This window comes from Melampsora larici-populina (genome assembly GCF_000204055.1).
Source record: "Melampsora larici-populina 98AG31 unplaced genomic scaffold MELLAscaffold_76, whole genome shotgun sequence".
NCBI classification, from domain to species: domain Eukaryota; kingdom Fungi; phylum Basidiomycota; class Pucciniomycetes; order Pucciniales; family Melampsoraceae; genus Melampsora; species Melampsora laricis-populina.
Genome location: NW_006768840.1, coordinates 287,180 through 299,314, shown reverse-complemented (window position 1 = coordinate 299,314; position 12,135 = coordinate 287,180). Strand labels below are relative to the sequence as shown.

General features: G+C 39.6%; 3 protein-coding genes across 3 annotated transcripts; 1 reads left to right on the top strand and 2 right to left on the bottom strand.

The window, feature by feature from the left end:
• Window positions 1-2,828: 2,828 nt before the first annotated feature.
• On the bottom strand, window positions 2,829-3,236 carry MELLADRAFT_113070 (uncharacterized protein; the record flags this gene model as incomplete). Its single annotated transcript, XM_007417656.1, has 1 exon — window positions 2,829-3,236. The coding sequence occupies one exon, from the start codon at window positions 3,234-3,236 to the stop codon at window positions 2,829-2,831; it is 408 nt and encodes a 135-aa protein (XP_007417718.1).
• Window positions 3,237-3,485: 249 nt separating this feature from the next.
• MELLADRAFT_94966 (uncharacterized protein) lies at window positions 3,486-3,991 on the bottom strand (the record flags this gene model as incomplete). Its single annotated transcript, XM_007417642.1, has 2 exons — window positions 3,486-3,611; window positions 3,677-3,991. 2 exons carry the CDS (start codon window positions 3,989-3,991, stop codon window positions 3,486-3,488), a joined length of 441 nt encoding a protein of 146 aa, XP_007417704.1.
• A 4,198-nt stretch (window positions 3,992-8,189) lies between these two features.
• MELLADRAFT_45845 (uncharacterized protein) lies at window positions 8,190-10,742 on the top strand (the record flags this gene model as incomplete). Its single annotated transcript, XM_007417616.1, has 10 exons — window positions 8,190-8,286; window positions 8,352-9,049; window positions 9,123-9,311; window positions 9,396-9,478; window positions 9,548-9,632; window positions 9,714-9,826; window positions 9,938-10,103; window positions 10,181-10,289; window positions 10,363-10,426; window positions 10,521-10,742. The coding sequence occupies 10 exons, from the start codon at window positions 8,265-8,267 to the stop codon at window positions 10,657-10,659; spliced, it is 1,668 nt and encodes a 555-aa protein (XP_007417678.1).
• Window positions 10,743-12,135: the final 1,393 nt, after the last annotated feature.

Below are 12,135 nucleotides of genomic sequence, written 5' to 3'. Positions count from 1 at the left end.
AGGCGGTTTCAGACCAGTATTGGGTGAATCTGATGTTTAATCAGTTTTGTCAATTCTGACCCGGGGATCTGAAATTCACTTTTTGAAATTTGATTTGTCACTTTGACACACCTCGCATTCCGTAATTTTGTTTCGGAAATGAAAAAAAAATTCACAAGGAAAAAAGACAAGTTGACTAAAACTGTTTTGGAAAGTTTCAAAGAGGTTAGGGCCCGTTTAGATGGAAAAAAAATGGTTTTTGAAAAAAAGACCAGTGTTTGGCAATGGCAGTCGATCAAGACCAACACAGCCAACAAAGATGCCTCGGATTGAAAAATCCGAGGTATCATCGGACTCAAATCCTCGGACAAAATCTTTCTGAGGTTTTGATCCGAGGTATTATTTTGCGTCAAAAAATACCTCGGATCAAATCCTCGGACAAGACCTGTCCGAGGGTTTCCATCCGATGATGCCTCGGATTTTTCAATCCGAGGCATCTATGTTGGCGGTGCAAAAACCGTTTTTGATCAAAAAATCTTCAATTTTGAAAAACAGCCCTGAGGCTGTTTTTGAGATCAAAAAGAGGTTTTGCCTCCATTTGCCCCTCTATTTCAAACTTTTGATAAGCTCTTTGGTTGAGTGTTTGGTGAAGTGTAATAAAGGGCAGATTGAAAATTTGTTTTTGTGTAACAAATTTTTGGAAAACCAGCCAAACGGGCCCTTAGTTTGATTTTTTGACTTCCTTGAATATTGGTTTCTCTTTTTTTGATTCTCTGGAAAGATAAAATTGGGCATGAAGTTTATTGCTGATGTAATGATACTTTTTTTTGAAAAAAGTCATTTGGTTTATTTTTAAATGAAGAAATTGATTCCGAAGATCATTTTTTAAAGGTTTCAAAATTATTGGGTTTTACTATCATGTCATTAGAGGAGCAAGATTAAGTATTAAATCCTGGGATCCTTATCATACTTATATTAAACAATTGATTTGAATTATGGCCAAAAATCCAATTGAGTACACTGCCATTGACCTGTTATGAATACTGATTTTATATTTGAAAATGATTCTGATATGTATATGTTTATTATTAACTAGCACATCAGCGGCAGGCGCCGCGTTCAGAATATCACATTATGTGGATGGCATCTATTGTAGATCTTCTAAGTGACACAATACCCACCATGATTGATCTTGGGATGAATCTTCAAGAAATCACTTTGAAAGAATTCATATGAATCAGCAAAGATGGAGTTTTGTGATTGACTTTATCAAAACCTTACTTACCAATGTATATCAATAACCCACCTATCAATGATTGTGAATGACAGATATACACACCCAACAGTTTTTTTGACAGAATACCAAGGTATATGTATTACCAATGTGAGAGACAATACTGGCTGTACTTAGGTACCTTGTTATGAATTAGGGTACTAATTAGCCATATGTATTGGATCTGTGATTCAGAAACTATGCAAGTCCCACAATTGATCGGACTTCAATGTTCAGCTTTATTTTTTCTAGAAATACAATAAGAAGTTGAATAAGAAGAAAATGGATCTAATTTGAACAGGTTCAAGTTGTATAGGTACAGTAGTATTGAGAGTGCCTGTACACAGCATCCTCATGAGTGTTAGGTACCAAGGCTCTCAAAAATCATCTCTGAGTGATCTCAACCCTAAAGCTACTTCCTGTGTATGTTCTACACCATCTTGTGTTTAATTTCCAATAAAGACTTCCAAAAGTCTCCATTGCCAAATTGCTACCCTTTTGCTCTCTCAATGGGCTGATGGGGTTGGCATAATAATCAGCTTAAGTTTTGAAATTAGTCACTTTTGAGTCAATGATAGCATCTGCTGGAGGAATTAAATGGGTTTGCATGATGTGAATAAGCTCAACGCCTCATCTGCAATCACTTCTTATTTGTATGAATGGTGTTGACTTGAATCATCTCAGCTTACAGTTTCAGAATGAAAAGTACAACTGTGATGAAGAAAATGATGTAAAGTCATTTCATCATTTACTTTTATGCTTGTAATTTCAGAGAGACATCCATTCACTTCTGTTGTTCTGAGGTGATAAATGACAGTTGAACTGGGTTAAATTAAGAAAGGTAACTGAGTAACAGCTTATGGATCCTAATTCTGTAAATTTCATATTTTGGAGTTGAGTTTCCCATGGTCTTGAAAGCATATTGATCATTGCTGAGAAGAGTTGATGAAAGCTGTTTGGTGTAAGACCCATCTAGCCAAAGAAACATATGTATACAAAGTATGAGAAAAGAGGTCAAAGTCAATCATATCAATGTCATTGAACCAATGGAAAGTTTCTTACCCAATATGGTTTAATCAAAGATTCCCAGGCTTGAATAGATTGTTTGCAAACAAAATCATGGGATTTGGCTCCAGTGTACCGTTCCTATTCTAAGTTATGTCCTTATAACAATCTGTTATTATGGTCTGATCCTAGGTTGAATCAATTGGGTAAAGAGTTGTTCCAATCCATTCTATGATTACAGAGTGGAGAGATTGAGATCAGTGAGGAAATTAACAAGGAGATCCTATCATGATTTAGGCAACCACTTACTTTTGTATTGTGGAAAAGTTTGATTGAACAAGTCTCAATTCATTCAAACAGCTTTTTCCTTCTTCAACTTCTTTACGGATAAAGATGCTGCTGTATGACACATCTCCTCGGGTCACTTCCTTTCAACTGATACAGGAGTAAGTTTTGGGGATGAGGGCTGTGTTGGATCAGCTGGATTTTGAACAGTTTCCTGAGTACCATTATCTTGCAGCTCCTGCTCTTCATCACCAAACTGTGCATACCAAAACCTCCTGTATGTTTGTCATTGTCTACTCATACCCGTCAGTTCGGTGATGATATCATTGATTGCTTTCAAATCGGGCATCTTGTTATCAATAAAAGCAGCGGTGACATTTGAAGCACCAGACATCGCGCTCAGGAAAGGCTGTAAATTATAAGTGTGTTGAACGTTTCCAGAAAAAGATCGCAAAGAACTTTCAAGTCCAACCGGCAAATTGATTGATGAGGATGCAAATGAAGTTGTGGGAGTAGAGTCATTGAGGTTAGAGATGATCGAGCTTGATAAAGGGTTATGAATTGTATTGTCAGTAGTACGAAGTTGATTGAGTGCTGGAAATGTGTAGTTTGAAATTTCATTCATTTTGCGTTGAGGTTGCCAATCTTCCTCCCAATTCAATAGTATCCTGTTGTCATTCCAATCTAGTTCCATATTAAGCTGGGTAACAACAGTGACCGTCGAGCAAGGACCATGATACTTGTCTACTATTGGTTGATGTTGATTGATGATTAGAGCCAGTTGTTCAAAGAGTGAAGTTAGTTGAGGAAGACATGTTTTAGGATGTGATGACCCTGTTCGAGTTGGTTGAGGAAGGCTGATTAATGTTTGGACAAAATCTGAGTAAGATGCTAATCCAGCCTTGGATGTGTTAGACCCTAAAAGTGGAAAGAGTTTAAAGGATCAAGTAGTAGTAGCTTCATCTTTTGAATTAGCAGCCTGAGTGAAAGCCTTCAAAAAGATTCCAGTTAATTGGTTTGTAAAGTTTTCTGAAGCAATCAAAGGTGGTTCAGGGATATGGGTCGTAGGCTGAGAAAATAAACATATAAGGGGCATTCATTTTGTCTTCAGTAAGACTCTATAAAATCGCTTACCACCACTGCTTCTGCAAATTGGCTACAAATCATTTCTTGATTGATTCCATTGGAACATTGGATATGTCGTGTAGCAGCTTCCCAATTAGCTTTTTTGATTGCTTGAAATATGTTGATTAAGGCGTCTTTGATTTCTGTGACAGCTTGAACCCAATTGATGCATTCCTTGACCCTGCTCTGTTTGAGGTCTAGGATGCGAACTTTGCCTGATGTTCTTTTGGCTACAGCTGCCCACCCAGTAACCGCTTCATGAATGGTCAATGCATCTTGAGTAAGTAAAGATACCAATGGGTTTTTAGGGTTGAGATGTATCATGACTTGTTATCTTGAGGGATCTTGCACACTGGTTAGTTGATTGTGATGAATATGATTAATTTGGTTTGGGAATGGTTTCAGAATTTGGTTGATTTTACGTTCAATGAGATTGAATGAAGCTCATTGGAGCTTGATTTTGCATTTCAAATTGATTTGTTCTGTTAAAAGTTTGATGAATCTGTTTAAATGGATTGATAGTTGACTCAGTCTGATGAGAGGAATGACAAACGTATTTGGGGTGAGGCGCATGGAATTCAGATTAAAATGTGTTGGACGTGTAAACCTGGAAATCGGTAGTAGGGATCGGGAGTTTAATCAGGCTTTGCTGGTGAACAAGGTTTACCTTTAACTTGAATGATAGGTATCAAACATGCGGCAAAGCTTGCAGAAAGTGACAAGTCAAAGTAAATAACAAGCAGTGAAAAGGTCAAAAGTAGCTACTTAGAAACCTACACTTATCAAAAAAGGGAGAACAAATGAAATTTTAGAAAGTGACTGGTCAAATGGCATCACAACAAATCAAGATCATCCACATTCAACAAAAAGAAGAAGTAAAAGTAGTCAACTTGAATGTGTTTTAATTCCAAATTATTCCCCTTCTAAGTCATTCAATCCTTCATCTTCTAAACAAAATCAATTAAATCATAGATCTTCACTTATTTCTGTTATGATACCTAATTCTGAGAGGAAAAGAACTGATCAGAATGATGATGATGTTGAAGAAGGAAACAAAACTGTTGAAGTTGGAATTGAAGCAAGTCAAGGTAGTAACATATCCTTGTGAACAAAACACTGTAGAGCTGACCAGACTCGCAAGAACACAGAAGTAAATTGTCTCAAACTCAAAGATGTCATTGTGCGTTTGGCAGGGCGGGTGATCATTGCCAAAACTCAAAATTAGGACTTGGCAAAGCAGGAGCAATATAATTGGCAACTAAGCTAAGAAGACGGAACATGGAAAACAGTGGGAGCTGGATAATTCAACTAAATAAACCTGTACACTACTGTGGATGAAAGGAACTACATTTGCACTACCACATAACAAATGAAACTGGTTGAAACAAGTATGTCAAGTGCAATGCCACTGGCCAATTTTAAGCCGTCTAGCCTACCTAAAAATAAAAATCCCTAGCCGCGGCGCCCACCGCTGAGCTGCTAGTGACCCTACATACAGAGCAGATGTGCACTGTACATAAAATTTTTGGAGGGCACTGTACAAGTCCAACAAGAACGGATGTGTAAGTGAGACGGAGCGCACAAATATATGTGGAGCATGACATTGCAGCGCAAAGTGCAAGTATTGTGAGGTTTGGGTGCTCTAAAGAGGACTCAAGGCTCACTAAGTGGGTACTAGATGGTTGGTAATGTTTGAATATTTACTTTTTATATTTCAATTATAAGGTAATTACAAAAGAAATATATGAAAGATAGAGAAAGAGGAAGGGGGACTGGTCTGTTTGGATAAACCCAGACAGACTACAGTTAAATGACTCCTTAAAAGGAGATTTTATTTGTAATTATAATAATTTTATAATTAATGAAAACTGGATCCAAGGTTTTCCTTCAAACCTTTATTAACAGAATGAAGAGTGAGGTGAATATCACTAGACTGGTTGTTCTTAAAGTCACCAACTTGGGGTTGTTCTTAAGGTCACCAACCTGAAAGTAATTGTACACTGCCAGCATTAAAGGGTTGTTTGAAGGTCACCAACCTAAAAGAGTTTCTACTTGGGGGAAGTAGAGGATCCACAGGGGAGTGAAGACTGTATTACCTACTTTTGATCAGGAAGCTGATTAAAGTTGATGAAGTTTATCACTAGTCTTATTTTATATATAAGACTCTTGATTTTTACTTCAGTTGAACTTTAATTGTTCTTTAAAAGTAGTGGGTAATTATTGCTTGGGTAGGAATCTCTGAGGGCTGAGAGAGGGGGAGTTTATATACTCTCTTCTCCAAACCTAACTGTAGTGATATTTGTTTGTATCACTACAGTGGTTTAGGGTTTAATTATTATTGTTAGTTATGATTATTATTAATACTACATAATTACATATACATGTTATGTAATTTATGTAGTATAAGCATTTTAACTCTTGAAATGAGTTATGAGGTGTAATTAGTGTTTTATTACATATTACATATAATTTTAAATGTATATGTATATGTAATTAGAATGTATATATGGTTTATTACAAGCTACATATGTTTTGTAAGGTTGTTGTACATGTAATTAGTTGTCTAAAGGTGGTTATCTATTTTACAAGTTAGTCTTTGGGTACATACGTATGTACCCAGGGCTGACAAGTATTCAATTGTCTTTTGACAAGCCTTATCAGCCGTAAGGCATTTGGTTTTGTGACAAAATTCTCTGTTGACTGGCAATAAAAGGTTGGGATCAACAAATGCTTTGTATAAGATCAATATTTGGTCAATTCGGGGGTGTGATGTGATTGAGTACCCTGGGCGCCTGGAGGCTTGAGACAACATGGCCCGAGGAGTACGCCAATGAAGCGGATCAAAATCTATATCAGGTGGGGATGTTTCACTAGTGTCCGTGTCTGGCTTAGGTGGCTCCATGGCAAATGGGAGCAAGGGTGGCTTTAAGTTGTCATCAAAGTCTTTCTTTACTTTAGCCTTGGTGTGAGAAGGGCGCGACTTAGTCTTGGGATTGAAGTGGTGCAAAACACAATAATAGTCAAGGTTTGTAGTCTTTGAGGTGATGGAGTCAAAGTCACTTTAAAGAAAGACATGGAGTGTTTTGGGTAGTGTCTGGATCTTGGGCCATAAAGGGTAGTTGAATAGATAATTCATTGAGCTAGATTCAGGACAAGTGTTGTCCTTAGATGGCTGGTGGGTGGTGTTGGTTCCTTTTGGGGGAGTGGAAGTATTGAGTCCTTGAGTTGTTGGCAATAATTGACTGTCAATCCTCATCATGTACATATGAGCCGTGGGTGTAACCTCATTCTTGGGACTGGTGACTGGCGACTTAGGTCATTTCCTCTTGGCCATATTTCTGATTGTTGAAAAAGAAAAGTCATATGAGAAGTTAGATTAAGGAAAGAATAACAATAATACATATACAACTATTTGAGCTCACTGGTGTAGTATGTTTGATTATACGACACGGAAATATTGAATAATCACAGCTCTATGAGTTCAAGATCTGGTGATTGTCTTGAATTGTAATTGGTAAACAAAACCGCACCTTTGTTGCAAATAAAGGCCTTTGTTGATGATGATCTGGAGCAGGTGGTTTGCTAAGCTTTCTGTGCAAATCACTCGATGCATCTAGTTAGAATCAGTTGTCAGGGAATTGTAGGGTACAAGCAAGTCAATTGTTTCAAAAAATCTCTTCCAAAATCATCAAGTGGGGAAGTCTTAATTACAACACTGTGTTCTTCTGTTAATCACGATCAAGAAGAAACAAGTACAATAAAAAAACCCATGAAAATTGGTTGTTTATTTGCAGCTTATTATGGTGTAAGAGTGAAAATCTTTTGTATATCATAGTTTTCCACTCTCCACCCACTCTGTATATGTATCTTTGGAAAGACACAGCTGTCCTTATACGAGCAATGTAGTCATAGTATTTCATTTACGGTGTTGGAAGGCTGTTTCCCAAGGCAGATCATCTCAAATGAAAAAAGAAAAGTATGTGTAATTTTCTGTGACACTCAAAGTTTTCCAATCCCATGAGAAAAGAACACTTTTTTTGTAGTGTAAGAGTGGAAATGTGAAAAGTGTTCAGTTTTTAAGATACATTTTGCAATATAAGGGAAAGCTTTTGGCGTGTCTAGTAGCTTCTTAGAGCTGTTCAAATCTACTTTGATTTTGTTTTCTTGAAGTCTGTTCCTCATTTGTTTCCTAAATTCGGAGTATTGACTACAGAATAATTGAAAATGGTGAGTACTTTCGTTTAGATTGGGTTTGGTCGATTTGGGGCCTTGATTTGGCGCCCGACCACTGTGGATGCTCTTCACTCTAGCAAAAAAGCAACCTTGTTAAGAACGGCTGTATCTTGCTGTGACATGTTTATTTTGAAAGTTGTGACATGAGATTTGTGGTACAACACAACCCGGCTTCAAATTACCGGAGACAGCCGGAGAGACCCGAGAATACCACTGCGGTTTGACTCAACTCAGTTGACAATCATCATTGATTTCTCGATCTGATTCCCAACCAAATCCAATTCAATAACAGCATCACTCTCAAACGGTTTTCTACTTATTCTAGGAACGATTCCTATCAATTTTGAATTTATCATCCCTCAGCATGGCAGGAAAATTGGCTACTGGTATCTTATCATCTTTCTTCTCATCTTCTCGCTTGAAGAACTCATCGAAGATTGTCACATTTCAGACTACCCAGCTTGGGCCGAACTTCAGTCTCTTTACGATCAAAAGAAGTCGAACCTCGTGCTCTCTCAGCTCTTTTCTCAAGACCCCCAGCGCTTCAATTCCTTTTCGACCAAGTTTGAAAGCCCAAGCACCGATACGACCCTTCTATTGGATTATTCCAAAAATTTGATCGATAATCATGTTTGGGAGAAACTTCTTGAACTCGCTCGCCAAGCTGGTGTGGAAAAGTCTCGTGATGAGATGTTTTCAGGACAGCACATCAACACCAGTGAAGGCCGTGCTGTTCTCCACGTTGCCCTTCGCGATACTAGCGGCAAGAAGTACGGTGGGGCAGAGGAAGGTGTTAGCGAGGTTCACCAAGTCTTGGAGCACGTACGCGAATTCAGCGAGGCAGTACGAAGCGGATCTCACAAAGGATATACTGGTAAATCGATTGACACTGTTGTCAACATCGGCATCGGAGGCTCCGATCTCGGACCAGTTATGGTCACCGAAGCATTGGCGTATTACGCTGGTCAAGACCGGCCGATCACTCCGTACTTTTGCAGCAACATCGACGGAACTCATCTGGCCGAAATCTTGAGGAAATGTAACCCTGAAACCACCTTATTTATCGTGGCCAGTAAGACTTTTACCACTCAGGAGACATTGACCAACGCTACCAGTGCAAAAGATTGGTTTCTAGCCTCAGCCAAGGATGTGAGACTCCGATCTTGGTAGAACCTAATTAACCGTTCAGATATTGACTTTTGTGTCCTATTTTGCAATTCAGAAAGCTCATGTCGCAAAGCACTTTGTTGCTTTGTCTACCAATACGAAGGCGGTGACCGAATTTGGCATTGCGAAGGAAAATATGTTCAAGTTTTGGGATTGGGTTGGTGGACGTTATAGTCTCTGGAGCGCCATCGGATTGAGTATCGCGCTTTATATTGGCTATGATAATTTCAAAGCTGTTCTAGACGTGAGTTGGCTGATATCTCTTCTTTGATATGGTCTCAAGCGGTACGCTGACACGTACTTTCACATGATCGGTGGGTCTTATCAGGGTGCCCATGCCATGGACAATCATTTCAAGGAAGCCCCTTTGGAGAAGAACGTACCTGTGATTTTAGCCATGTTGGGAATATGGCACGTCGTTTGAAGCATGATATCGGACGTCCTGGTTGCGTGACCTAACTTTGAAGCTCTTGAACATAGGTACAATAACTTTTATGGCGCTCAGACCCATGCTCTTCTGCCTTACGATCAGTACCTACACAAGTTTGCCGATTATTTTCAACAGGTCAGATTAGATCATTCGTATCATCTTTCATGCTCTTAACACTCGGTCTTATCTCTTTTTTGGCGGAACTGGAGAATTTAGGGTGATATGGAGAGCAACGGCAAGTATGTCACCAAAGACGGGCGCAAAGTGACCTATCAGACTGGACCGATCATATGGGGACAGTCCGGCACCAACGGCCAACATGCCTTCTAGTGCGTATTCGACGTTACCCTTTCCATCGACATTTCACAGCCTCATTCCTTACTCACGCCTTCCGAATTTCTTTCTTGGCTTTGATTCTTTTGCTAATTGTATACATCCAGTCAACTCATTCATCAAGGCACGAAACTTATCCCTTGTGACTTCCTGGCCCCGGTAGAAACGCTCAACCCTATCAGTAAGGGTCGCCACCACGAGATCCTGCTTTCTAACTTTTTTGCTCAGCCAGAGGCCTTGGCCTTTGGAAAAGACGAAGCTGCTGTAAGACAAGTAAGTCTTCATATCTGTCTTAACATTTGTCGAAGCTCCCTTCTCCGTGCACAATTGAAGTTAATAAAATTGGCTAGGAACTTGGGCCGGAGGCGAACAACGAGGCTTTAACAAAGAGCAAAGTCTTTGAAGGCAACAAGCCTACAAATTCGATCATGTTTCAGAAACTCACTCCTGGAACCTTAGGTACGGGTTTTCCATAGCAAAGCACATGAAACATTTTTTCTTACCACATTGCATGTCTGGGTTGAGATAACAGGAGCTCTGCTAGCGATGTATGAGCACAAGATCTTTGTACAAGGAGCCATTTGGGGTATCAATTCGTATGTGCTGGTCTCGCACGATCTAAGAGATTTTCCCGATATATGCTTGCTGATTGAGTCTGCTCTGTTGTACTCTCTTTGTATATGGATGAAGATTCGACCAAATGGGGGTGGAACTAGGCAAAGTCTTAGCCAAAAGGATATTATCGCAGCTTGCGAACCCCAGTGATGTCAAGGGACATGATTCTTCCACCGAAGGTCTGATCAAGTATTATCAAGAAAATCGTTTGTAGATAGGTTATTTGTAGTTTCAAAGAAGCATGTAAGGTGTACGCTATCCTCAATATTTATATATTTATATGTTTGGCTCCTGTTCGATTGATCTTGGCGACATCACTTGAAGTCCGCGCATGATCAGACGTCACGCCACATCATGTCATCAGTGTGTGAAATTTCATCAAGCAGATCATATGTAAATACGTCAATCGGTCGCTGATTGGGAGTTGTCGGGTTTCCGCTACTTCCATGGCCAAGCCGCTCACTGAATCTGCTGGTGTTCTATCTGCATTTACCACACTACCAAACATTATCTCTTGTCGCTCCGAGTTGAACACGATGAGCCTTTGACACATTCAAAATATGAAGTGCTCAAGTCTTGTGGACAGGTCAATGTGACCTTACAACACCATGTTATGTTTCATGGATCTGGGACTTTGATGGCTTCGAAACCTTTGTTTTTACCAAAAATGTGTCAGAGTGTATTTTATAGAGTATATACCATGAAACATAAGCAGCCTCAGTTTCCATTTGCATAGGAAAAATTTGTACTGGAAAAATTTGGCTACCCGAGTTGCGGTTTGAGGAAAGGCTGTCAAGAGTCCAAGACCAGTCCACCCCAGTGCCAGATCGGGCAAAGCAAGGCAACAAACCACGCAGGCACCGGCGTCTACCCTGATGTCCCCCGCTGTTGGGCTTTCATGGAGCTACATTGTATCCTTGGAGAGCAGTCCGTTGACCTCTTGATGAGAGAAAACGGGTTGAAATAAAAACCTTTTTTCCTAGATATTACGTATTCCTTGAGAATCACCTAATTTTTCCTTTTCCTCTCTTGATTTCTTTGTTTTCCCTTCAAGTGATTGTTAACACCTAGAAAAAAATGATCCTTCCACATCAGTCACTTCTCAAATGCTATGGGGTGGTGAATTCAATTTAGCCCACGTATGTTGCTCTCTCACTTGTCTTCAACTAAGAAGTTCACAAACTTTTTCCCTCATATGCACTCATGAGTCATCACAGTCTCGACACATTTTTGTCTGTCACCCGCCCCAATGCATGTACATACATATACTTTTCATCCCGGTATCCACATCCATGATGCTATCGAGGTATCATTAAGCAAACAGTACATGCGGTATCTAGAAATTGGTGATCCTCCTGTGCCAGTGGGCATCATGATCTTCTGATGCGGAATTTTGTCTTTTTCATTTCTTCTCGGTGTTCACCAGGTCTGATCTTTTCTCTTGTCTACCCTCGTAGCCGTAAGTTCCGGTCTCAAAAGTAGCCTTGAAGGCTGAACCATGAATATAGCCAGGCCTGATTCCATGCGTAGCATATAATCAAAGTCCTTAACAACGGTGACTGTCAGCTTCATCGCAGCTGAAGGAGGAGCTTCACTAAATATCTTTATTTCCTAGCATCACGATTGCGGGATCAACGCCGCGTTACGCAGACGTCTGCCGATAATTTCTGGCGCCATCAGTTGAGTGCAT